The sequence below is a fragment of the Octodon degus genome, unplaced genomic scaffold (assembly GCF_000260255.1).
Source record: "Octodon degus isolate 3935 unplaced genomic scaffold, OctDeg1.0 scaffold00112, whole genome shotgun sequence".
NCBI lineage: Eukaryota > Metazoa > Chordata > Mammalia > Rodentia > Octodontidae > Octodon > Octodon degus.
In genome coordinates this window covers 4697021-4724540 of record NW_004524688.1, presented here as the reverse complement: position 1 = coordinate 4724540, position 27520 = coordinate 4697021, and the positions used below count along the sequence as shown (strand labels likewise).

The following is a 27520-nucleotide window of genomic DNA, read 5'->3' as shown; positions in this document are numbered from 1 at the left end:
TCTCACAGTCAAAGGTGTGAACACTGGGAGGTGTGGTGTTGGGGACTGTTAACTACCTGCTGTGCCCTGCTTTCCTGTCTCGCCTCTGCTCTGTCTTGCTCATCTTGTACGTTGGGCTGCTGAGTGGCCAGTGTTAGTGCTGGCTGCTGTGACCACCACAGTGACTGTTCCTTTGCAAGTCTACCTCTTCTGCTGGTCTATAAACTGATTGGAGGAGGGAACCTTCCCATTTCTGCAGTCCAGAGCCTAGCATAGTGCCTGCCATGTGTAGGGACTCCGGTATTTGTGGTAGACAAAGAACCAACACTGAGCTGGTGAGGATCTCAGGGCAGCCGCGGGCCCTTGCGCTGCAGTGGGATAGGTTCAAGTTCTGCAGCACTGGATGGTGACAGACTTTACCTCCCCAGCATCTCTTCCTCCACGTGTGGAATGGAAGTGTCCATCTCAAAGGCCATGGAGAGAATGGTTTAGATGACCGGCGTCTTATCTTGGGTCCATGCCCCAAAACACAGGCTGGTATTCCTGTTGGGATCTTCTCCTGGTGGCCTGTGTTCCTTTGTTTCCCCCTTTTCCAAGACTTTTTGTCCTAAATCCCTCTCAACTGACTGGACCAAGGTCCAGAGAGGCAACAAACTGTGCCCGCTCAAAGCCCAGTTGCACAGGGGCGTAGACCTACTCTAGTAGGGAACAATAAGCTGCTGTGAGAATAATTGGTTTGCTACCTTTGATTGATCTGGGTTATAAAAACCTCTTTATTGTGCAAATAGTCAATTTGCTACCTTTGATTTATCTGAGTCATAAAAACTCTTTGCTGAAGTATCTTATTTCTCCATCATGCTGTGCAAGTAGTTTGCTACTTTTGATTCATCTGCACTATAAAAAGCCCTTTATCAGATCCTGTGCTCTGAAGGGCTCTGTGAGATGGTAGAGGGTTACAGGTTCTCTTCTCCCTTTGCAAGGGAACTCATTGCTCTCAGGCCTCAGCTTCCCAGGAAAGCAAACAAAGCACCCAGCCCGCCTCTTGCTTTCTACACCTGCCCTCGTGTGGCACCACGGGGTAAAAGGTTATTTCTGGTTGATTGCTTTCCTGGTATATCATGCTTGGACAGCAACCCGATTTCAAACCATCCCATTCCCAAGAGCTTCAAATGAGACCTTGAGTGTCGCCCTTGTGGCCCAGAACACATCTGGCCAGGCTGGTGGGGGTGCTGCCCGAACATGCCCACCGTGGATGACGTTCTGGAGCAGATTGGGGGGTTTGGCTGGTTTCAGAAGCAAGCTTTTCTGACCCTGTGCCTAATCTCAGCTGCTTTAGCACCCATCTATGTGGGCGTCATCTTCCTGGGCTTCACCCCCAATCACCGATGCAGGAACCCCGGGGTGGCTGAGCTGAGCCAGCGATGCGGCTGGAGTCAGGCTGCGGAGCTCAACTACACAGTGCCGGGCTTGGGAACTGCGGACGAGGCCTTCCTCAGCCAGTGCATGCAGTATGAGGTGGACTGGAACCAGAGCACCCTTAGCTGCGTGGACCCTCTGTCCAGCCTGCCTGGCAACAGGAGCCTCCTGCCTCTGGGCCCCTGTCAGCACGGCTGGGTGTATGACATGCCTGGCTCCTCCATCGTCACTGAGGTAAGACTAGGCTTTGCATTTTGGGTGATTGTGGGTGTTTGAAGAATAGGTGGACAGAGAGCAAGCCTTTTGCTTCAGGAAATGAGGAAGACTCCTACTTGGCAGGTGCTGGGCTCAGACCTCCTCCTTCCGTTCTCCCCTTCCCTTAGTGGTTTCAGGATCAACATAGGTAAGGCTGTCACTGGAGGAGCCCAGTGTCCCTCCCCTCAGCCTGAGCAGCAACAAATCTGCCTGTTCCCTGGGCAGAGAAGGTGCTGGGACACCAGGCTTTGCATGTTGTGAATGGACATCTGGTTTCCCTGGAATTCTCCAACAGTGAATAATAGCAGACAGACCTTCCAGGAGTGCCTGGCTCTGTGGGGCTCTAGAAGCAGGCCAAGCTTGGGGCGTACTTGTTCTCTGGGAATGAGAGATCCTATGTGAAATGATCGGGGACAACCATTCATTCATCCAGTCACCATCTGTGTATTTGTTAAGGATGTCCTGGCTCCCCCTCTGCCCTAGCACTGGGGGTGATACTGTAAGAGAACGGAGCAAAATACTGCAAAGTCCCCTCCAAGAGTCTTCTGTCTCACAGTGAGAGGGGAGGGATGGGTGGTGAGAGAGAGACCAGAATTCAGTCAGTGGCAGACCAAAACCACATGGTTTTGCTGCAAGCATAGCACGGAGGGGCAGGTTTCAGATGAGCCAGTCATAGGTGTCTTCCTGCATTTGGACTGAACACAGCAAGGACAGGAACAGATGGAGAGGGGAGTAAGCCCAGGCCCAGGCCCAGGCTCAGGGAGAGTGAGTTTTGCTATTGTCAGGAGTTGTTAAAATGATTCATATCTGGGGACTCCTGTAGAAGAGTCACAGGGGAGGAGGAGAATGGTGGTCTCTCACCTTGGGGTCAAAATATGGAATCCTGAGGGTCACCAGGTAAAGAATAGGGTCCCTAGTTAAATTTGAATTTCAGAAAATATAATTTTAAAAGGATAATTACATCCCAGATATTATATGATATTATGTGCTGATAATTGGGCCTGGCCTTATGAATATAAAGATTGCATGGGAATATATTTTGAAGATTGTTTACCTGGGCACTTTAGATTTTTAAATCCACGTGGGCACTTGATATTTTTATTTACTAAATGTGGCAACCCTACCTTAGTGCCGTACCAAAGTGTGGTCTTATCCAGGTAGAGGAGCGAGGCAACGCTAAATGGACCTGGTGAATGGTCCAGAAGCAGGATGGTGGTGGGGGTAGTGGCTTCCCGGGAGGTTAAAAGGGTGCATGAGGCAGCCAAGGAGAGAGGCCCGGTGAGAAATGTCCATCAACATGGTTGTCATGGGAACAAAGGCATCATGATGAAGAGGTGCGGATACTGCATGTGTTCTGGACAAGAAGGGCCCAGTTTGGCTGAGAGCTCTCACTTGGGGAAGCACAGGCAAAGAGAGCTAGTGGTGGGGGTTGGGGGTATGGGGGGGGGGGGGGGGACCAGGAGTAGCATCAGCTTGGAAAAGGGGTGGTGGCCTGGGGCAGCAGGAGGATTTTTTTTTTTTTTTTTTTTTTGGCTGCCTCAGGGGCCTTAAAGGTAAGTCTGGAAAGGCATGAGGATCTGGGGATCGAACCACAATATCCTGAGCCTGACTGCTTTTGCTTACGCAGGCACTTAAACAGCTGAGCTAATGAGCAGGCCTCTTGTGGCAGCAGGAAAGAGAAGGAAGGAATAAGTGTAAGAGAAGTGCTTTAGAAGCGATTGCTTATGAACAAATGACCCTAAGAACTAGTACTTCGTTAAAGGTTTTAGGAGTCCTGGAGGTTTTAGGAGTTCTTGGCAGGCCCAGCGAGGGGCAGCTGGTTAGAGAAGAATGGTGGGGTTGGGTTTGGGAGACTGTGGACTGAATTTGGAAATACTGAGGTAAACAGAAGCATGGGGCGAGGCAGGTTGGGAGGGCAGTAGAAGTTGGCTCCTGGATGGATGTTATCTCGTACTATAATTCTCCCTCCCAACTGCTTTTAATCTGCCTTTGCCCTATGCCGTACCCTAAACTGATGATTACTATCGGAGAATGAACGGTAGTTATTTATTTCTGCAGGACTAATTTTTAACTTTGCATTGCCTTGGACATTGGAACTTGCTTTAGGAAGGCCCTGGTTTCAACACCAAGTTTAACAACCCCTACCCCCAAGCTTAGCTACTAGGATCATGCAGCCCCTGTGGAGGAAAAGTGATGTGTGATGGGTTGTAACTCCTCCACATAGAGACACTGCTCCCAGTACCATGGCCTCAGCCGAAGCCCTGTACCAGGCTGGCAGCCACTGGTTTCCACACACTGCCAAGTGCTGAGCAGGGAGGTCTCAGGCAGAGGTGAGAAGGTGGTCATGGCTATGTTTTCCATGGGGGTCACCTGCATTCCCATTTATGACCTACCACAGCAGAACCCAGTGAGAACAGGTACTTGACAAGAACTTTGGGTGATCCTTGGGATGAGGTGAGTTGGCGGCCGTTGGTCCTGTTGCTTTACATACCAGACTGGAGAGGGTTGCCTCAGCCCAGGTGAAATCCTGGCAGAAGTAGTCAGTGAGCCCAGGGAGCCCCTCCCCCACTGCCTTGTGCATCCCGGCTTCTTGCGGGACCAACCCTGTTTTCCTAGGGTACACATCTCTGCCCCGGGGGCAGTGATTGGGCTGAATTTGGGATCAAGAAGGCATAGCCAGGTTGCAAGCCACGCAGGGGCACAGTCCGTCCTCGGTGGGTGGTGATATTGGGAAGTGGGGTGGAAGAGAGCTGCATGGCCTCGGGTTCAGGAAGCTGTCTGCCTCCACACACTGTTTCTAGACATGGTGGCAACCTGGGCCTCACAGGAAGGGACAGAACAATACATGGTGGCTCTGACTTGAAAGGCTGGAATGAAAAACTGAAAGAGCCACAGTGAAGAAGGAGACAAGCTGAGGCCCAGGGACTTTGGTGATGTACAGGGCACTGTCTTGGGCAGGGTGAGGACACTACACAGAGACAGTTGGAGACACGGATCTTGAGACAGCCAAAGAACACCCTGAATGGTCTGTCTCCACATGTCCCAATAACACAGCACAGCACAGACGGGAAAACCAGGGGTCTACAGGCTACACAGGCTGTGCAGCGGTGGCTTGGGCAACAGGCATCAGGACAGTGTGTCCCGAGCTGAACTTCATAGGCAATGAGCTTTGGGATCAGTGAAGAGAATCAGAGTGATCTGAGCAGTAGCTGACCACCCCTGCCCCAGGGGAACGCTCTGGGGTCTGGGCTCACGACAGTTGACAGTCGATGGAGAGAATCCTATTCGTTCCTGAAAGTCAGGGGCAACATGGTCGCTCCCCAGTGTTTTGGAAAAACAAGACAAACTCATCAGAGGTCAGCAGCCCCAAGCTGGCTGTGGTCAGAGTCCCAGAGGCTGCGGGGATTTGAACCTCAGCACCAGGACAGGGGCAAGGCTCAAACAGGCAACCTTAGGGATCAGGGGGTAGGTCCATAAACCTTAGTTTTTTAAAATCAAATGGTTCATTAGTTAGCAAAACTGTGTTCCTGTGATTTCTCACCTTTAGTGCTCACAGCAGCCCTGGAATGCGACAGGACAGGCACAGTATGCATGTGCCAGCCTGGGAATCTAAAGCCTAGAGTTGCTGGCTGTGTCCTTTGGGTTAGGTGGAACCATGAATCCAAATAAAGAGCGCAGTGTAGAGAGACAAGAAGGAAAGGAAGCTTGGGTGGGCTGTGCCAAAAACGGGGCCGGGATGGGAGACACCAGCTCTCCCACCTGGCCTTCTGTTTCCTTGGAGTCTTCTGTCTGTCTTGTTCAGTTCTGAAGGACCGACCACACTAGGCACAGGCCTTGCAGCATGCCTGGGTGCTTTTGGCCAGAGAAGCCCAAGTAACCTGCTTGCCTTCCTCCAGGCTTCTGCTTTTCCCAACCCCAACTGAACAGGCCCTGCTGTCCTAGTCCACTCCCTGTCTTCTTCCCTGTCTCCTCCCTGGGGCCTCTCCTCTCTCCTGGCTCTTGGCACTAGGGACCCATAAGTCTCCTCCTATCTTGCAGGCCCCCATGCCATGCTGTTAAGGGCCAGGACCCCCAAGATGCCCCCTGCCCCACATTTGCCTCTGCCCTTGACACTCACATTTCTGGAATTTTCCAATTCTTGGTGAAATTTATTTAATTAAACACATAATAACTAATGTGTGATTAACGAAGGATGTTTGATCAACCCTGGAGAACATGTTACAATTCTTTGTCTGTGTTTACTGTTGGGAAAGTACTTGGCTTTTTTGCTTTCAGATAACTTGTCTGGCAGCCATGTCTCTTCTTTGAGGTTTGTCTATGTTCTTCCTCCCTTCACCAAAGACATTTCTTCCTTTGATAACCAGGTGTCAACAACAAACACTTGATGACAGCTGGTTTAGTTATTTATTTATTTAAATTTGGTATAGTGTCTACAGGGTCTTACTACGTAAATTGGACTCATAGTGATCCTCCTGCTTTCAGTCTCCCAAGAGCCGGGATTATACGCAGGTGCCATCTCGCCCAGTCTCATTCACCATCTCAGTGTGCCCCAGGGGCAGGGCTGGAATGGCAGGCTAGGGATCGAACCCCTGGCCCTTGCGTCTGCCTAAACAGGTGCTTTAGTCCGCTGAGCTATCTGGTTGGCCCTTGACAGCTGCTTTAATTAATATGTAAAGACTGGTGACACAAAAGTGTTAACAATAAGTTCGTACTTCCTGAGAATCATCAGCAAACTTAAATTCAGTGGGGTTCCCTGCTAATGCGAAGTCTGTTCCTGCCCCTCCTGACATGGCGTGGCTGGCAGTTTAACTTGGTGTGTGCGGACGCCTGGAAGGTGGACCTCTTTCAGTCCTGCGTGAACTTGGGCTTCTTCCTCGGCTCCCTGGTCATTGGCTATGTCGCAGACAGGTACGTGAAGGTCAGACCCACTGTGTGAGATACACCTCCCATACTTGAGGGCCACTGGCTCTGGGGCTGGGATGGAGAACCTGTGAGGTGAGATGCGGGAGCCACGGTTGGGAGTGCTGTGGGCTGCAGTGTAGAGACAGCTGGAAGAGAGAGATCAGACAGTTGGGTGGGGCACAGAGACTGGGGAGCAGGGTCCTTTTGCAAGGGACAGGTGGGGTGGGAGCAGCTTGTACCCCCGTTGTTGTGAGGAAGGACCCTGGAGGAAGCGGGGGGCTTCCATCTGGAGATGTGGCATGTAGCCTGGCACCCACAGGACAGTGGTGTAGGGGGCCGGCAGGGATGTGAGTGTCTGACCCTTGCTCCTTGCTCTTGCCTCCTCTCTGCAGGTTTGGCCGAAAGCTGTGTCTCCTGGGGACCTCCCTGGTCACTGCAGTGTCAGGCGTGCTGACAGCTGTGGCTCCAAACTACACATCCATGCTTGTCTTCCGCCTGGTCCAGGGAATGGTCAGCAAGGGCACGTGGATGTCTGGCTACACCCTGAGTAATTATGCATGGGCTGAGTTTCCCTGGATGAAAGCAGGACAGGGGGCAGGTGGTGCAGCCAGAGGGGGCAAGCTGGACTTGGAGGTGGGGCTTTGGGGGGCAGAAGGGTTTTCAGTGTCTACAGGAATGGGGCTACTTAGTCAGGTGGAGTGGTGCACACTTGGAATTCTGCAACCCTGGGAGGCTGAGGCAGGAGGATCCTGAGTTTGAGCCCAGCATGGGCAATTTAGTAACTCAGTGAACCTTTCCGTCTCAAAATAAAAACAAAACAAACCTGGGGATGTAGCTTAGCCCAAAAGTCCTGGGCTTAATCCTCATGCCAGAGAAGAAAGAAAGAAAGAAAGAAGGAAGGAAGGAGGGAAAGAAAAGAGAGAAGAAAGAGAAAAGAAAGAAAAGGAAAGTGATGCTAAGTGTTTGTGTGTGGCAGGGTCCATGTGGACAGGTGTGCTCTCCTTTTTGAGAGTCTGGAGGTTGTGACACTAGGAGAGGGTTTTAACTTTCTAAGTAGGAAAGAATCAGAATCTTCTTCAGAGAAACTGAAAAAAAAAAAAAAAAAAAAGATCTCAGCCAATTTGAATGACATTCCACAGTGAGGAGAACAAATGTAGAAATAAGAGAAGTAGACATCGGGATTTTCAAAAAATTTGACATGTAAACCAAAGCGGATAGCCTGTGTGTTAGTCTTTTTCTTTTTCTTTTTTCATATACTCTGTAGAAGAAAAGAATCCAATGCCTAAAAACCCCCTCCCTGGAGAAAAGTGGCGAAAGAGTTATGCTTGCTCTCCCCAGTCCACAAACGGGGCACATCAGAGCAGGGAGGAGCAGCGATGTTGTGGCTTTTTTGACTGAGCTACCAAAAGAATCATCCTCACTGCTCATTTCTGAAAACAGTGACCTATCGCTTGGCTCTCTGTGAATAGTTTACAAGGGTGGAAGGAAATCATGGTCCTGCCTTGAGAAATGAGAAATCCTGCCTCATCCACAGGCCCCAGAGGAGGATGGAGCCCTCTGTCAGTCCCTCAGGCTAAACATCTTAGAATCAACATCACCTCCACCTCGTTCCTTTACCTCCCCCCCATCTCCACTCCCTCAGTCATCAGTCCATTATTCCATCAGGCCATCTACTTTCTGCTCTTCTCTTTGTTTTCCAAACAGAATCCCACCCTTTCCATGACCTCTGCTGGTCCAAGCCCCTACCACTGTTTCACCTCAAATGGGCCTTCTGAAGTCAGCCTTTGCAAACAGAAAGTGGCATGTGGCTGTCCTCTGCCCACAGTGGCTGGGTTTCAAATGTGAGAAAATAGTTTTTGTAATGCCCTCGAGGGGCTGGAGAGATAGCAAGGGCATAAGTGCCTGCCTGGCAAGCACAAGGTCCCAAGTTCAATCCTTGATACCACAAACCAAACCAAACCAAACCAAACCAAACTAAACTAAACCAAACCAAACCAGCCAAACCAACACACACACAGAGAGAGAGAGAGAGAGAGAGAGAGAGAGAGAGAGAGAGAGAGAGAGAAATAATGCCCTCGGTTCCCTACAGGATCATGTCCTTGTGGCCCCTCTGAGCTCAGCCTCACTCTGCCGCCCTCGCATTCCACCTCTCCAGCCACGTGGGCTCCCTCATGGAACACAGCTGGAACACAGCGCTCCTGTCTTCTGGAAGGCTGACTCCCTGACTCCCCAGTCTTTTCTCTGTGCTGTTCCCTGGCCCCACCAGTCCCTTGTAGAATTGCAGCCCCTCTTCCCACAGTGCCCTTGATTTCCCTACCTGATCTGAGCTTCGGTTCCCCACAGCTTGGAGTACATTCTAACTTAGCATATGATTTATAGGGTGTGCTCGGTAACTATGGTGGCTGTTTAGATTTAAAGCCTTATTACAGTAAAAAATGCATTACCATTAATCCTCCTCGAAATACTCCCCCTCACTTTGAACACACTGATCCCACCATTCTTTTTTTTGCGGTACCAGGGATTGAACTCAAGACCCTGCGCTTGCCAGGCAGGTGCTTATTCTACTGAGCTATCTTCCTGGCCCTCTTACCACTTTCTGAAGTGGTTCTGGAAGTCTTATTTCATGAGTTTCTTTAGTTGTCCTGTCCTGGCTCCCTTGATGTCCTGAATTGTTCAAAACATTATTTTAAGTCAGGAGTGGTGGTACATGCCTGTAATCTCAGCACTCAGGAGACTGAGGCAGGCAGATCATTGCAAGTTCGAGGCCAGCCTGGGCTTAAAGCCAGTCTAAATTGCATAGTGAGACCCTGTCTCAAAAAGACAGAACGAACAAAAATTTATCTTTCATGATCATACTGGTTTTGGAAAAAAGCTAGAAGTCACATGTTACAGACTGAGAGACTGAGGTAGGTGAGGACACACTATAATTTTTTTTTTAAATTGGCACAGGGTCTTTCTATGCAGCTTGGACTTGTAGTGATCTTCCTGTGTCAGCCTCCACAGCACTGGGATGACAGGCTTGTGCTACCATACCCTGTTTTGGGGCCGGCATGGCCTGCTGGGGTTCCCGGGCTGGCACAGTATGCAGTACCAGCCTGGGTCCTTGTACTTGCCAGGCAGGTGCTTAGACAGCTGAGCTATCTCCCCAGCTGTATAGTTTTTAATTTCTAATTTAAGCATTCACTGTAGTTTTAGATGACCCCTATGCATCCAGTGCATGGCCTGCCTGCCCTCTGTCAGGGTGTGAGGCCTCTATGTCTTCAATAGGGGAGCCAGATGGCAGCAGGTGTAGTCTGGGGAGAAGTGGAGGATGCGTAGAAGTGAGCATAGGTAGCCGGGGCGGGCACTGGTGGGGACAGAGGACAGATGGACGCACGTCCCTCCTGGACCTCACACCTGCTGGGAGGTGCATGGTGACTATCTTTCTGTTTCAGTCACAGAGTTCGTTGGCTCAGGCTACAGAAGGACGGTGGCGATCCTGTACCAGATGATCTTCACAGTGGGGCTGTTGGGGCTCGCTGGGATGGCGTACGCCATTCCACATTGGCGCTGGCTCCAGCTGGCTGTGTCCCTGCCCACCTTTCTGTTCCTGCTGTACTACTGGTAATACTGCCTTCCTGCTCTCTGCCTGCTACTTATGGGACCAGGCTCAGTGGGGGAGGGGGGCTGGGCCCCACATAAGCTGCTCAAGTGGCCATGGTGCACACACACATGGCCCAGTGCTGCTTCCAAAGCCCTGCCTGCCACTGGGCCATTCTGATGTTGCCCAGAGGCCTTCAGGTGTGGAAACATCCTCAGACACATCCAGTTCCGAGTCACATGAGCCATCTGCCCTAGAACGAGTTCTGCTAGAAGTTGGGCAAAGCCCCATGGATCACAGGGGCTGACTGTCCAGTCAAAAGCCTGAAATGCGTGCTTTTAAGAAAAAGACTCAGGCTGGCGAAATAGCTCAGCATTCTAAAGTGCCTGCTTAGGCAAGCTTAGGCAAGCACAGGGACCGCGGTTTGATCCCTGGCACCACATGCTGTGCGGGGGGTTGGCTGAGCCCCACTGCCAAAAAAAAAAAAAAAAAAAAAAAAAAAGGGGAAAGAAACAGGCCGACTTCCCTAGGTCAGCCTCATGCCTGGACACAAAGCAGCTTTCTAGGTGTTGCCAGTGACCTTGAAAATCTTGGAGATGGTCTGTGCAAAGTGTCCAGTACAGGGAAGAGGTGGCTGCTTTCCCGCACTGACCACCACCTCCCACCCTCCCCAGGTCTCCGCAGGGGCAAAAGCACAAAATCAGATAGATGTTCTCACTCTGCAGCCTACTTAAGTCTCTCCCTCTCTTCTCTCTTCTCTCTTCTCTCTTCTCTCTTCTCTCTTCTCTCTTCTCTCTCTCTGTCTCTTCTGCCTTTTCCTCCCAGTTTACTTTTAGGATAATATGGCTATTACTAATAATACTCAGATGTATCTCTTGATAAGTCACATATTTGGCACTTAGCGGCATGAATTTATACATGCAAGGGCTTCTCATATTCCCTGGAGACTCTGGACACACAGCCATTATGGAAGAGAACCATCCCCGTGGGGTGTTAATCTGAAGAGCTCTGAGCTCTTTGCAAAGTATGAGGGGGATGAACAACTTCCCCAATAAACTTTATTGTGGAGGGAAGAGGCAGCAGCAGACAGAAATATTTCATCCACGCACCCTTTGCCGCAAGTGTACTGGGGCAAACATTATCTGTATCTGCTTGGGTAGACTTGGGTTCTCTAAAGGAAAGCCAGCCTCTGAGTGTTCATATTTGTAGCCTAGAGCACCAGGAAGAACCTCACTCACCTTCCTGTGAAACAGAGGGGTCTCCTGAAGCAAAGATGTCAGGCTAAGGCTGAGTGTCCAGACGATGTTTGTGCTAGCACCCCTGTCTTAAGCTGCAAAATCCCTGCCTCCTTTGAATTCTTTTATGTTTCGTTTTGTTTTTTGTTTTGGTACCAGGGATGGAAATCAGGACCTTGTGCTTGCTAGGCAGGCGCTTTACGCTGCTGAGCTATCTCCCCGGCCCCCTGCCTCATTTGAAATAAACAGCATGGTGTCTGATTTTAAAGGAAAGGGAATGTATTATATTTTGCTTGGGGAATGTTGTGAAGATGGGGGGGGATGGTACCAGGAGCATCTACTTTGTGTGTGGATTATTTCCAGGGGAACAGGGGCTGCCAAATTTCAGGAAAGATGGGCTCTTGCTCCATGGAAAGAAGACAACACAGGAAGCTGTATTTTCCTCTTCTCTATAAGGCATAACAGGTGTCCCTGAGCACAAGTGACCCACAGAGCTCTTGTGAGGGCCCCGAGGCCAGGTCACAATGAACCAAACCTTGTTAACCATCTGCTTGAGGAGTAAATCCCAGGCTCTGCACAACCAAGCCCTGGTCAGGGTTGAATTTCAGATGACTTCTGGGGAAGATGCCTTTGGTGATGAGCTGTGTCCACAGGTGTGTTCCTGAGTCGCCCCGATGGCTGTTGTCACAGAAGAGAATCACTCAAGCAGTGAAGATCATGGACCACATCGCCCAGAAGAATGGGAAGCCCCCTCCCACAGATTTGAAGGTAACAGAGCCAGCATGGGGTCCTCAGGTCATGGCCTCAGGGCAGGGGATGTGGTTTGGAATTGTCTCAGGGGCTGCCCCTGGGAGTGGTGGAGCCCTGCTCACCTTAGCTGTGAAGCCTGGTGGTGGCCAGCTGGGGCTTCTCCCTGATGGAGCACCCTGCACAGTTGCATGAGGTGTTGATCTGACTCCCTCTCAGATGCTCTCTGTGGAGGAGGATGGGACGGAAAAGCTGAGCCCGTCGTTTGTGGATCTGTTCCGCTCGCCAACACTGCGGAAGCACACGTTCATCCTGATGTACATGTGGTGAGGGACCATCCCTGCGCGCCATGAGCCTTCCTCCTGATGTACCCCTCCTAAGTGCTCCCACACCTTGGCCCCCACCTACCCATGGTGAAGCGCCCCTCCCTGAGCATGGGCACATGCTGGGCCCATGTACTGCCTAACACAGGTGCAAATCCAAGTCCACAAAGTGAAGAGGAATTTAAGTACTGTTGTTGAGTGTTCAAGAGTACTAAAAAGTCTTCTCTCTCCCCGGAGGATAGAATCCTGGAGAAAGGCTCCTTTTAGTGGTTGGTTGTCACCTGTGAAAGGTGAATAGGAACAGGCTTGGAGAGAGTCATGACTTGCTGTTCCCAGGATCTCCTTTTTTAATTCCCAAACCTGATGGAACCACTGGCAGTATCTGAGCATCCTTGAACTGTTGACTGGCAGCTGCCTACGCAGTAAGGATTCCTCCATACCTTTGCCTATCCAAGGGTCTGTGCCCTCCTGGGGAATATCTAGGACAGGGGGCTAACTCCTCCCTGTAGGATGTGCCATCAAAATAAAGTTATTCTTGCCAGGGAGATAGTTCAGCGGCACAAACTCCTGTCTGGCAAGCGCGAGGTCATGAGTTCAATTCCCAGAAAAAAAAAAAAAAAAGAAGAAGAAGAAGAAAATAAAGCTATTCTGAAATGACTCTCCCAACACCCAATGGATATGGCAGCTCCCACTTTGGGGGATCTGCGCCTCCCCCAAGGATCTCAGCTTTGCTTCCCAGAGACAGGTGTGTGCACCAACGCATCAGCTTAATTAGAACAGAGTTGAACTAGGACGCTAGTGCCCATAAGAGTAGACCCTCCATCAATAGCTGATGACAGTAAAGTGAATAATAACCACTGTTTCACAGAATCCATCCAAGCTCTTTAGGCACCAGGCTTGTTGTGCCCTGTCCTGCCCGCCCCACATCTGTGTTTGTCTACGCCTCCACTCAGAGCAAGCTTGGCTCCTTTCTGTGGTCTGCAAGACTTCACATGATCTGGCCAGGACACCTCCTTCTGTGGCCCCTCCCCTCCCACCTGCTGCTTCTGATTTCTGCAACCCCAAAGATCTCCCCAATACTCCGAGTCCTTACCAGCAGGGGAGAGATACAGTATCCAGATCACAGGCATGAAGGGAGATAGGAGTGTGAGGAGCTCAGAGACATGTCCAGTGTAGATACATGGAAGACTCAAGATCACAAGTGTTTTTTGTTTCTTTTTCTTTTTGTAGTATGTGTGTACAACTCATGATTTCAGTTGAAAGGTGGCAGTCTGCACATTTGTTAGTTGGTTTGCTGCCAGTAATATCCGAGTTATGCATTCTTTTCTCTTAAGTCAATCTTATCTTTACCTTTCCACTTACCTCGCTAAATGGCTCAGAGGGGGCAGCACTATCCAGGCTTATGTAAACCCACTGAGATTCAGTGAGCGTCTTCCTTTTGTCCAGCTAGTAGTGACTTTGAACTGAAAACTAAAGCATGCTAGGATTCCCTGGCTGAGGCTTTACAAAACAGGGGGTCTGTTATCAGGGACATCCCTTGTGATCGCTGTTTTGGGACTGATCAATAGCCAATTCTCTTACTGGGAAAAGATAATAATCCTCCCCCCTTTTTGAGACAAGACCTCACTGTGTAGTCAAGGCTGGCCTCAAACTCATGGCTATGCTTTGCCTCAGCTTCCCCAGTGCTGGTATTACAGCTGTGTACAGCAATTCCTTATTAACCAAAATCTCCTCATGCAATGTAAACATTAATAAGAGTATGAAGTATTTGTAGCTTCCTAAATAATCAAGTATTATGTCCCCCAAACAGATACGCAAGACCCTCTCTTTTTGTAGTGCTGAAAATTGAACCCAGGACCTGTATGTATTAGGGAAGCTACAACCTTAGTTCAGGAACCTCTAAAATTTGTTTTGCATTACTGGGGATTAAACCCAGGGGCTTCACACTGAGGTACATCCTTGTCCCTTCCCCCTTCTTACTTAGGGACAGGGCTTTGCTAAGTTGCCCTGGCTGGGTTAGAACTTGCTATCCTCCAGCCTCAGCCTTCCAGAGTACTAGAATCACAGGCATGCACCACCAACCCAGCATTTTTGGTTTTCTTTTTTTACTTGACTGAGAGTGATTGGGCTATGTGCGCTGTATTCCATACCATTGCTATGCTTTCCTCCAATGGAGGGTGGTGCAGTGAAGAAGAAAGTAAGTGAATGGATCCAGCTGAAGACAGCACTATAGAGCAGAGGGCACCATTGTGGGGCAGAGAGACTCAGCCAACATCTCCTTCTGCAGAGAAACGATGGTGATGATAAACTGCAGACAAGCTGTGTGCTGGAAACCATAGTAGGCAGTTTTGTCTATTAATTTAGTGAATCCTTCGGACAAACCAGAGTGGTGCGTACTAGTATCATCTCAGTTGCTGATGAGCGAAGTAAGGCCTCTAGAGAGGCCAGTTAACTTCCAGAAGGTCACCCAGGGCTTGGAAAGCAGCCTGGTACTCAGTCCTGCTCACTCACCGACTGCCTTCTCCTGCCTACCTCCCTGGGTCCCTGTTGGCACGGAGTGGAGCTTCTACTTTGTGTCTGTTCCTTAATGCAGCGAACAGTAGCAACCCTTGTTTTTCAACTCCAGGATTCTCTGGGGTTGTCTTCCATGCATACTCTCACCTCTGTGGTGGAAGTGTTTCTCCTCCAGGTCCCTCCTTGGACCCTCTTCCTGATTCTTAGCCACTCCCCTTTTGTACTGCTCTAGGACTTCGCATCTCTGCCGCATTTGGTTCCACCCGTCTGTCCCCGCCTCTGACCCACGTTCTCCTCCTGCCTCAGGTTCTCCTGCTCTGTACTCTACCAGGGCCTCATCATGCATGTCGGGGCCACCAGCGAGAACCACTACCTGGATTTCTTCTACTCTTCACTGGTTGAATTCCCCGCAGGCTTCATCACCCTCGTCACCATTGACCGGGTTGGCCGCATCTACCCGCTGGCTCTGTCCTACCTGGTGGCGGGAGCAGCCTGTTTGATCATGGTTTTTGTTCCACATGGTGAGTTATCCATTTTCATCATTTCCCAGGAAATCGAATTGTGGAAAAAGTGTTGTAACTCATTTCAGTTCTCATAGATAAGCTCCTGGAACAAGAACAGAGATGCAGTGTCATCTTTGTTTACATTTTTCAGCACTGAAAATGGAACCCAGCTTCTTCACACTGAGCTACATCCCCAGCCTTTTTTTTTTTTTTTTTTTTTTTTGTGGCCATCTCAGCCTGCCCTGGGATGTGGTGCCTGGGATCAAACTGCAGTTCCAGAGCTTTGCCTAAGCTTGACATTAGACTGCTGAGCTATCTTGCTGGCCCTCCCAACCTTCTTTTGAAATTTTTTCTTTTGACGGAGGGGTTGACTAAGTTGTTAAGTTGCCCAGGTTGGGCTTGAACTTTTAATGGTCCCTCCTTAGGCTCCCAGAGTGCTCTGGTTACAGGTGTGCCTCTCCATGTCCAGCTATTTAAAATTTTAAACTGAGGTTTAACAAACGTAATGAGCAAGTTATACGCGTGAGACTCAGTGAGTTTTGACACAGCTACTTGGATAGCGTGATGTGAAGACAGGGTGGCTTCGGTACTGCAAGTGTCCCCTTTTGCCCTTCGGAACTGATACCCACCTCCAACCACAGCACCTCTATTTCCATAAATTGGTTCTGCTTGCTCTTGAACTGCACATAAACGGAACCGCACCAAATGCCCTCTTTCTTGCCTCACATCATTGCACCTGTGAAGTTTGTATGTATTGTCAAGTGAGAACGAAGCTTATTCCTTTAAAAAAATTATGGGGGTGGGGAGATAGTTCAGAGGCTTAAGTTCCTGCCTGGCAGGTGCAAGGTCCTGAGTTCAATCCCTGGTACAAAAAAAAAAAAAAAAAAAAAAAGTGCAGTCTCCAGAGGATGAATATCACTCTGTGTGCCTTTCCACTGCACTGTCCCCGTGTCATTCCCAGGGTTTATTCTCAGGAGCAAAGCTGCAGATATCATCTGCTGTGTATCTTTGGTGGCCTCACATTCTTGCTTTCCCTGCCTACCCACGCGTGTGTGTCTCATGTTGTGTCTCAGGGTACATAAGTTTGGCTTTATTTATTTATTTATTTATTTATTTATTTAAAGTTTAGCTTCAGTAGTAGACCCTGCCTGATGGTTTTTGCAAAAGCGTTGGGCTGTTTTATACCCCCCCCTTTTCCCTATAACAAATGAACATTCCTGAAGCCTCACCAACATTCAGTATGGCAAGTTTTTAAGTAATCATTTAGTGGATGAGTAGGCTAGTCTGTGATTCTTATGACCCAAGAGAACCCAAGCTATGTGTAAAGTTAAAGCAGATTCCCTTTTGTTAGCTTTTAGTTCAGCACATAATTGCCTCATACTCTTGCTGCCTTTGGAAATGTTCAGCCACACTGGGAAGATTTACTATTTTTCTCTTCTTCTGTGCTTGGGCTTTGCACTTGCAGGCTTAAGGAGGCATTTGGGCAGGTGTATGTGTAAGGGATTCTGGATATCAGTGTTCTCCAGAGTAGAGCTAGAAATTACCTGAGGGCAGATTCGAGAAAGCTTAGTAGGCAAGGACAAAGTAGCCAGGAAGAGGGGCAGAGCAGTTGTGGAGTAATTTCTCCCTATTTTGTCCTTCATCTCCTGTTTCTAGACTCCTGGGGAAGATGTCACAAATGACAGATTTCAGAAAGCAACAGCATGGGTGCTGGCAAGGAGCCAAGCAGGGTGTTAAGGGCTGAGCGTGGCTCCAGCTGGCAGAGCCAGGCACCGTTCTGCAGTGTGCATCCTGCTCCTGGTGCCAGCCCTTCTCACAGTCTGCCACTGCCACCCACGCCCACAAGGACAGGGCTGCCCCCCACTAGATAAGACCTTTGCAGCAGCCTGTTGGGGGGCTCACTTCCTGATCCTCCCTCTCTGAGACTCTGATGTTTTATTGGAAATGAATATCAGATTGAGGATTAGTCCAAGGCCTGCTGCAGAAGGGAGTGTGCTTGTTGTCATACCCCTTAGGTCTCAGGCACTGCGCTGGAAATGACAAGATCATATCATAATTAAAATGTCAGCTTTTTAAAAAAATCTATTTGGTATAGGGTCTTGCTACACAGCTGTGACTCATAGTGACCCTATTTATAGCCTCCCCTGTGCTGGGATTACAGGTGTGTGCCACCATACCTGGTTTTGGTGTCCGGCTCAGCCTGCCTGGGGGAGGGGGTGGGGCTGGCGCAGCATTGGTGCTGGGGATCCCCCATCTCTGTGCTTTCTTAAGTAGGCATTTAGTCCACTGAATTTTCAGTCCACTGAACTTTCTCGCCGGACCCATACCAGCTTTTAAAGTCTGCAATCCCAGGGGGCTTTGGGCGCCTGTCATTTCTAAGTTCCACAACACTTTGTAAGCTGGGTGTGATTATTTCCATTTCACAACTTAGCAAACCAAGGCGCAGAGAAGTAGAGAGCTTTTCTATGTATCGCTAGAGGCAGACAGAGATTTAAAAAGTTCATTCTTTCCTGAGAGGCTGAGGTAAGAGGTTAAAAAGCTTGAGCCCAGCTTGTGCAACTTAGTGACTTAGCAAGACTGTCTCAAAAAAACCTAAAAGGGTGGGGCACATGCTCAGTGCAGACGCCCTGGCTTTCATTTCAAATACCCATCCCCCCCAAGAAAAAACAAACAAACAAACAAACAAACAAAAACCCCACCTTATTCTTTTCTCTGCACAAGGAACCTTACCAGGGCCCCACATCCATTGGTACTCAGTTTTCTTATCTAGAAACAAAAGGGGTTAGTGAGGAAAACCTGTTGGGCACTTCCAGCTCTGGTGGGCCAAGCCCCACCCTCAGTGCTTCTCACTGTGCTGGGGGAGCAAGGTCTCATCCTGTGGTCACTGTGCTAGTGCCTCTCTGCAGATCTGCGCTGGCTACAAATCCTGTTGGCTTGTGGGGGCCGGCTGGGAACCACCATTGTGTTGCAAATGATCTGCCTGGTGAACTCAGAGCTGTACCCCACCTTCATCAGGTAAGTGCCTGGGGGCAAGAGCAGACACTGGAATAACAATTGAAATGTATTGTGTACATGTACCAACTCTACCCAGTCAATGTAAGCATCATGCATTAAGAGAAGGAAAGCAAAGCCATTGCCCAGCAGGCTGGTGAAGACCAGTGCAAGACATTCTCTCCCAATACTCTCAGACACTGGTATCCTTAAGAACTCTTGCTCAAATAGGTGGAGCTGGGCGTGAGAGCTGGGGATACCTGTGCACCGTTACCTAGCACAAACTAATTTTACCAACTTCAGTGGCGCTGTTGTCACCTCAGCCATCATTTTCTTCAACAGCTGACATTTTGTATGGGAAGAAGCAAAGTGTTTCCATACATGATTCAGGTTAGCCCTTAAAATTGCTACTGAGGATTATTGTTCCTGTTTCACTGAAGGAAGCTGAGGTTTAGAAGGGAAAGAGCCTTTTCTATGTCATCCAGGTAGAGAGTGGCAGGGCCAGGGCCAGAATTGTATTATTGTTCTGTAACAGAGGAATTTTCTGGAACAATGTGGTAAAATTTACCCTCTTGAACCTTTTTATTTTATTTGTTTATTTTTTGGCAGAACTGGGGACTGAACTCAGGTCCTTGCGCTTGCCAGGCAAGCACTTATTCTACTGAGCTATCTCCCTGGCCCCCAATGAACCTTTTAAAATGAACAGCTCAGGAGCATTAGGTAAATCACACTGTGTCCCCAGTCTCCAGAACTCTTTTGTGTTGCAAAGCAGAAATTCTGTGTGTTCATGCATTCACTGGCATCTCATCCCTTTCTCCCCACCAGCCCCGGGCACTCACCATTTTCCTTTCTGTCTCTATGAGTTTGACTACTCTAAGAACCTTACGTAAGTGGAATCATGTGGTATTTGTCTTCTTGTGACTATTTTACTTAGCATGGCATCTTCAACATTCATCCGTGTTGCATCCTATGACAGAATTCCATTCTTGTTAGGACTGAATGATAGTCCATCGCTTGCAAGCACTGTACTTATTCAACCCCTCATCTGTCTAGGGTTGCTTGAGTTGCTTCCCACCTTTGGCTTTTGTGAGTGTCGGTCTGAAATGAGTGTGCACAGATCTCTAGCAAGCTCTGCTCTATCTGCGTTTACATCCAGCACTGGAATTACTGGATCATACGCTAATTCTATTTTTAATGTTTTTGAGGAACCTCCATGCTGTTTTCCATAGCAGCTGCATTGTTTTACATTCCCACGAGCAGTGCATAAGCGTTTCCGTTCCTCCACATTCTCACCAACACTTATTTCCTTTATCTTTCCTCATTTCCTAGGAGCCATTCAGATGCATGTGAATTATAGCACATTATGATTTTGGCGTCTGCAATAATGGTGTTGAGTGGCTCTTGCTGTTCTTGTGAGCCATCTATGTATCTTCTTTGGAGAGATGTCTAGGAAATAAATTTTCAGTTCTTGTGGTAGGTTATGTGGGTCATTTGTGGTTGTTGTTGAGGTGCAGCACTTTCTATATTCTGAATATTAACAACTTATCAGGTACAGGATTTACAAATATTTTTCTTCCATTCTTTAGGCTGCCTTTTCCCTCTGTTGGTCCTTTGATTTGTAGATGCTGTTAATTTTGATATAGTTCAATTTATCTTCTTTTAGTTTTGTTGTCTATGCTATTGGTGCTAAAATAATAATTTTTTAAAGTCAGGTATGATAGGGTCAAATCTTTTTCCAAAATATAGTTCAATGAGTTTTATTTGGGGGGGGGTTGCTCAGCCCACCCTGGGGACAGGCCTGCGGGTCATATGGTGCCAGGGATTGAACCGCTATCCCTGAGCTTGCCTAAGCTTGCCTAAGCAAGCACTTCAGACAGCTGAGCTATCTTGCCAGCCCAATTTGATGAATTTTGGCGATAAATATACTTAATCATCTAAGTGCTGCTGTGATCAAAATAGAGGCTATTTGTATCACTCCCTTGCTCTAAGTTTCTTCATCTCTCCTTGCCGTACTGTCTTTCTCTCTACCACCATCCAGCCCCTGGAATCCACAAATCAGATTCTATCCTTAGAGTTCTACCTTTTCTGGACTGATAACATAAATTAAATGGCTTGGTGTCTGGCTGTTTCCACTTCACATGAATAGCAATTTTTTTAATAGTCGTTTGGTAGATGTGTAGGCTAGTCTACACATTCTTTTTCTTTTTCATTTATATATTTGGAACAGGGTCTCACTATGCAGCTCGGACTCATAGTGATCCTCCTGTCTTCAGCCGCCCCAGCGCTGGGATACAGGTTTGGGCTACCATGTTGGGACTCGCTCGCTGACTCAGCGCACCCCGGCTGAGTGCAGCATGTGGGACCGGGGATCAAACCGGTCTTCCACTTCGCATTGATGGGATGTACTTGTCTTGCTGCATCTCTCGGTGATGTGTACCTTTTCAATGCAGTGTAGTTTTTCCATTCACCTTTTGCACAGTGCCAAGTTTGTGGTGGTTATGGTCCAGCTGCTATAAATGTTCACATATAGATCTTTAGACATATATATTAATCTCAGTTGGCTGAAAATTTAGGTAACAATTATAGGGAGTATCTGTTTAACTTTACATGAAACTGTTAATTTTTAAAAAAATGCTGGACATTTTATGTTCCTGTCAGCCATATGTGAGGGGTCTAGCTGCTCCACAGCCTCAGCAGTGCTCGGTATTGTTTGTTTTTAGTCATTCTGGAAAGTCTTAGTAATTTTGTGGCTTTGGTTATCATAATATGTAATAATGCCAGGCATCTTTGTATGCATTTGCAGCCATTGAAATCTTAGAAGACTTGGCATTAAATGAAGAGCACATTAGCTGTAAAAATAATCACTTTATTTGAAGTTTTAAAAATTGCCATTATCTTAAGCTGGCCTTTATTACAATTTGATATACATATATTACCTTACTTTTTTTCCTTTGCATGTTATTCTTTCTACCTTTGTCCTTATGTCAATGCCATCTAAGGGAAATTTAAATTTCTCAATCTCATTCGACACCAGCACAGTTCTCTGAATCCATCAGGAAGCCAGAAGACACTCACTCTTCCTTTCTTCTGCCAGTCCCTTTAGTGAAAGGCCTTCTTAGACTCTTATTTGTAAGAAGCTGTTCGGCCTGAATTCAAAGGGATGAAGGCATTTAGAGAGAAAGCCTGTTGCACTGACAGCTCTCAGGCCACAGTCTAAGAGCCGGGCCAAGCGTTTTCATTGCGATGCTCACCAGACAGGTGACTCACTCAAAACGTAAACTGAAGAAGGTTTGTCAGCTTTGTTTTGCTATAACAACATACGTGAGATAATTAGCTCAAGATTGATTGTGGCTTACAGGTTTCAGGGGCTTCGTCCACGGTCCCTTGGCCCTCTCACTTTGGGCCTGCAATAGCACAGTGTGTTCACAGAGGGAATGTGTGGTGGAGGAGCTCTGTTTATCTCTTGGAGGCTGAGAAACACAGAGAGATGGAGGCCAGGGGCTTCGGTCCCCAGTTTTACTTTAAAGACACTTTTCCCCCTTAAGAGTTACCTCTTAAAGCTTAACTGTCACCCTATAGTGTCACAGGCAGGTCACTCAGGCTTCAGTACATGGGCCTTTGGGGAACACTGATCCAAACCATAGCGGGTACTGAGAGCCTGGTCTTCTATGGAAAAATGCCAAGGAACGTACTTGTGAGGGGCCCTTGACCACTGAAGACAGTGCGGGTTCTCAAAAAATAGAAAGGGGAGCTGGGAGTTCAGAAGTAACTTAAAACTACACATACACACGCACACACACACACACAGAGGAATGTGTACACACATACATGTACACACACATACACACAATTAAGTTCCAATACTATATTCTCAATCAGTTGAATCAAATCTAAATTTCAAAAAGGGGGATAAATTTTGCACGGTGGCTGAGACAGAAGGATCACTACAAGTTCAAGGCTAGCCTCAGCGACATAGCCTGAGCCAGGCTGAACTAGGACCTGTTTCAACTCCCCTGAAGGAAGAAAGAAAGAGAGAAAGGAAGGAAGGAAGGAAGGACAGAAGGAAGAAAGGAAGAAAGAAAGACAGACAGACTTGTGTAATTGGTAGGAAAATGGTTGTACCTTGAGACCATTATTTTAATTGAAAGAATCAGACACACAAGAGGGGTAAAGAAATAGGATGATAAAAGAAACTAGGATGTATTATGTACTAACTGCACACGAGGAATGTAAGCATTATGTACAGCAAGCAGTGAATAAAATAATACACATCAATTTTTTTTTCGGAACTGGGGATTGAACTCAGGCCCTTGTACTTGTCAGAGAAGCGCTTATTCCACTGAGCCATTTCCCCAGCCCCTGTCGCTCAAATGTTAAGAAATTGAATTGTAGAATGTAACTTTTGGCTCCCTGTATTTTATTAGGAGCCTTGGAGTGATGGTGTGTTCTGCCTTGTGTGACTTGGGTGGGATCTTCACACCCTTCCTGGTCTACCGGCTGATGGAGGTTTGGAAATCCTTGCCCCTCATTTTGTTTGGTAAGACTTCAAGAAAGTTTACCATGTCTTCTTTCCAGCCTGATGGTAGGGATGGTGTGGTGACTCTACGGCCATTGCTGAGTGAGTCTGAGGAAGGAGCGTGCTTCTTCTGTCTGTTGGCTCAGTCTGTCTTGCTTCTTGGGGAAGACAGGCACCACTCCTCAGAAGTAGAAATTTACATCCTCTGGCTTCAGAATCCAGGACTTCCCCTGCAGGACAGAGTGGGACAAATGTTTGAGCAGAGAGTTTTCACATGTATTTGATTGCTAACTCTTGTCCATCTAGCGTATAACTGCTGGAGGTAGGAGAATGCTGAATCATCACCCTTCTTCTGCTTCTGAATCTTAAATATTAAGAACAGACTTAGGATAAAAGTGTAGAATCAACTTCCAGATCAGCTTTATTTCTGTCAAAGCTCGTGAAAAAGAAGGGGGCTACTAGGCCTACACCTAGACAGCTTTCCCATTTGGTAGAGGGTAAACAGCTGGCTCTGGGTAGGAACCTGCCACAGATGAATGCTCAGGAAAGAAAGGGGCGGGAGGAAGAGGGAAGCAGAGAAAAAAAGGAGGGGAGGTGGGGGAGAGAGAGCGAAGAGGTTGGGGGAGAACAGCAAGAGAAAGATTTCACTGTGGGAGGCCACAGTGAAATAAGGGTGGTCCTCAGTGCCCATAGATATTGGACCCTGTGCTCCGTATTTATCTGTGTGTCTACATCAATATCTATCTATCACAACTAGTCCAATTTTTGTTTTATGTTGTTCTTAAGGTACCTTAATTAACTTCTTTTTTTAGGGGAATATTGGGGGTTGAACCCAGAGCCTTTGCTTTGAGCTACATTTCCTGGCTCTTTTCTTATTTTTATTTTGAGACAGGATCTTAATATGTTGTCAAATTGCACAGCTGAGCTCAAACTTGTGATTTTCTTGCCTCAGCCTCCCGAAGTGCAGGGATCATGGGTGTGCACCACCAGGCCCAGCTTATGTCCCCTAATTCTTAAGCACGAGTAAATGTACAATGAAAGCTATGTTTCCTTATGCTGGCATCTCCCCAGCGGTCTCATTGCTTTCATGTTGTGCCTCAGTGTTCCTGAGAACTTCAAAGCCTCCTCCACGCGCTATCTGGACGTGTCTCTGGCTCACTGAGGTCATGCTGGTGCGTGGTCCTGGCTCTGGCCTGATGCCTCTACGTACAACCTGTTTCATTTGAAGGTGTGCTGGGCCTGACTGCTGGAGGAATGACACTGCTCCTTCCAGAGACCAAGGGGGTCGCTCTGCCTGAGACCATTGAGGATGCTGAGAACCTCCGGAGGTGAAGTCCTGGGCGCTGGCTGGGGTAGACAGGTCCCCTGGGAGGGACCCCAGTGACACCACACACTCGCCATTCCCCAACTTAAAGGTTGAGGAGAACATTATCGGTATTTGTATAGCTTGGCTTTACTGCCAGAGCAGCTGTGGATAGAAATGAAATTCAGTAGCCCTTGACTGTACAGGAAGGAAGAAGACAGTAGGAACCACGCAGCCTGCTCCAAACAGCACTGCAGAGAATCGATTGCATTAGACCCTGAGGGTTAAAAACTATGAGTTGACAGCATTTTTAAACCCACCTCCTGACCTATTAGTAATGGTGGTTTAGATTAGTTAGTGACTTTCTCCACAAGGGACAAGGGCTTAAGTCATCATCCCCCATGACAGTAAGTGTGCTTGAATGGACTTTCAGGCTCTACAAAGTGCCTGTCCTAGGGAGGGGCAGTCCTAGGGATCCCACACCTCCCATGTCTGTGTCCTTGTGCCTGGACAGCCTGGCTTTCATAGTCATGGAGACCTAGGTTTACATCCAGGCACGGCCATGTGATTCGGGGAAGTGATGGATCCTTCATGGACTTAATTTCCTTCTCTGTAATGTAGCCACAGTAACATTTAATTTAGAAGGCTGTTTTGAGAATTCCACGAACTCCAGTGGTTACTTTACAGCCATCCCTGCCCTGGCTGGGAGGCGAGGTGCTCCTGCTCTGAACCCGAGACCCCATAATTCTCTATTCCCAACAGGGCTCTTCATACTCTATTATGACCAATTCTTCACTGTCTTCACCACCACAGGTGTGATAAAAATACAGTGCATGTTTAAGTTTGAAAAAGTTAGTACAAGGCAGAGGGGTGGCACACATTTATATTCCCAGCACTTGGGAGGCTGAGGCAGGAGGACTACATAGTGTCAAGACCAGCCTGAACTCCGTAGTGAGACCCTGTCATCCCCCACCCCCCAAAAAGTTATTTTTGCAATAAAAAATGCATTGCCATGAATCCCCCTCAAAATACTTTCCCTCATTTCAGACACACACAATCATTCTTGCCGCTGCCCAAAGCAGTTCTGGAAGTCCTGTTCCATGAATGTCCTTAGTTGCACTGTTGTGGCTTCCTCAGTGTCCTGTGTACTCTCTTGTGGTCACTTTGGCTTTGGGAAAGAGCTGGAAGTCACGCAGTGCTGGATCTGGTGAACAGGGAGGATGAGAACATACTCTAATGCTTTTCAGAGCCTGCCCTCCTTTATATAGCGTTCAGCAGCAGTATTTACTGTATTTTTGATTCTAGTTTGTAAAGATGCTCATGAAAGGAAAGGACAAGTCCAGAACTGTATCAGAAAGTGGCAAGAATGAAGGGATAAGTAGGGTTGAAGTGAAGGCGAGTGTTTTGAGGGGGATGAATTGTAAGATGTCTTACTGTTATAAACTTAAAATTGAAACCTTTGTTGTCTATTTGGATCACACCTTGTGAAATTCCTTAGGTAGCACGCAGCCCATGGCTACAGAGATAATTTCCATTGTTCGCTCTTCCCTACTTTTTGAGGAAACATTGGGGAAATGGGACAATGGGATAGCATGGCGGTGGGTTACCATGGGAACGGGATACTTGTGGACGATGGCCGGCCTTTGTGGAGAACCACTCTGTGCTTCCTCACTGCAAGCAACCTGCTTCTTCTCGCCTCAGCCTCTCAAAACACCATGTAGCAGCTACTATTGCTATTATAGCCATTCTTACAGATGAAGGAGACAATGACAGGTCTCCTGAAAGTTCCCAGATTCAAAATAAAATGTCGACTAGAAAGTTCCTGAGTTAGATAGCAACTGGACATGTGCTCTGCCTCATGGGGCTGCAAACCTGAGTAAATCTTTCTGGCCCCGGGGCTTGATGGGCCCTGTTGCCACCACAGTTCTGCCTCTGCTGCAGGAAGTAGCCAAGCCAATAAGTGGATAGGCGTGTATTAACTCTAGTCAAATTGTATTTATGTTTGAAGTTTGATTTCATTTTCAAAATGCCATGGTGTGTGTGTGTGTGTGTGTGTGTGTGTGTGTGTGTGTGTGTATTTTTTAACTATTTAAAAATTTTAAAACTGTCTCATGGTTTATACAAGAGAATGGGCTGTGACCCAGGTGTGGCACATGGGCCACCCTTTGGTGCATTGCTTGCCCTGTCTCCCCACCCCGTTTTTCCTTGCTTTTTGCTATCTTTGCTCTCTGGTTTGGGATACTTCTGCATACAAATTTGCAACAGCTTTTCAGAGTGTCGACTGCGTATTGATTGGTATCAACTCTGTTTATTCCTGGTTGCTACAGGAAAGTGAAACCCAAAGAAAACAAGATTTACCTTCAGGTCCAAGTGTCTGAAGGCGCAGGTGCCTGAGAGCTGCTTTACTAGGAGCTGAGCAGAAAAGATGAAGAGGAATATATCATCCAAAGAAACTCCCAGAAATCTTTGCTTTTCTGTAGTCTTTCTCATACTTGCTATCCCCAAATTAATCTCAGTCCTAAAGAATTGCCTGAGTGTGCTTTGTCTTACCTCGTTTTATTTAAGTCCCTCAAATCTCTACTTTTTTTCTACTTATCTGTCCTAGGGAGAGCTGGTATTTCTGTTGGTGTCAAGTACAGTACAGTGGACCCTGGATTTACTTATTCAATTCATTCCTGAGGGCTGGCACTAGCTCAGGCTGTCAATTGAAGGCTCAGGCTCCTCTACACAACCTTCAAAGTCTCTCTCCTCCCTACACTCAGATCTCAGCGTCCTTAGAGAGACATTGGCTCAGGATTTCTCAATTAACCCCACACACGAAAGGTTGTTGTAATGATCCTTCCAGAACTCTTTAAAACTTTGGTCATAAGTTAAAACTAAAAGTCTAGTCATGACCCAAGCTGTTCATCTGTCCTCCTTGTTGTAACTCAAGGTTCTACTGTACTTAATTACCTACAGTACTATGGAAATTAAATGGAAATTAAATATTGTTACAAAAAAGGTCTCTGTAACTGTTTTTCTTTGCTATTGTTTATTTTCTAGAGGAAAATGCTTCTGTAGTTGTAGGAATATGTGCTGGCAAAAGTGTTTCATTGCATAGATCGATTGGCGGGTCCTTAGTTATTAAACATGGCGGTTCTTCCAGCAACTGTATCTCAGTTGAGTTTAAAGAAAGCAATGGAAACTGGGTGTGGTGGTGCACGCCTATAATGCCAGCACTCGAGAAGCTGAGGCCAGCCAAGAGTTTGAGGCCAGC

At 47.7% G+C, this 27520-nt stretch overlaps 1 protein-coding gene across 1 annotated transcript; it reads left to right on the top strand.

Annotated features, from left to right (window-relative positions):
- The first annotated feature begins 1093 nt into the window (after positions 1-1093).
- On the top strand, positions 1094-27520 carry Slc22a1 (solute carrier family 22 member 1). Its single transcript, XM_023699230.1, has 11 exons — positions 1094-1629; positions 6455-6558; positions 6945-7099; positions 9987-10155; positions 12021-12135; positions 12334-12440; positions 15258-15472; positions 18361-18469; positions 22870-22982; positions 24190-24289; positions 26592-27520. Exons 1-11 carry the CDS (start codon positions 1219-1221, stop codon positions 26656-26658), a joined length of 1665 nt encoding a protein of 554 aa, XP_023554998.1. The 5' UTR covers positions 1094-1218; the 3' UTR covers positions 26659-27520.

Excerpts from the sequence above, each read along its gene's own strand:
- Slc22a1 (XM_023699230.1), top strand. The coding sequence starts at position 1,219 with ATGCCCACCGTGGATGACGTTCTGGAGCAGATTGGGGGGTTTGGCTGG. Across the intron at positions 7,100-9,986 it reads GATGTCTGGCTACACCCTGA|TCACAGAGTTCGTTGGCTCA; the intron begins GTAATTATGCAT and ends TTTCTGTTTCAG. Across the intron at positions 24,290-26,591 it reads GATGCTGAGAACCTCCGGAG|GAAAGTGAAACCCAAAGAAA; the intron begins GTGAAGTCCTGG and ends TGGTTGCTACAG.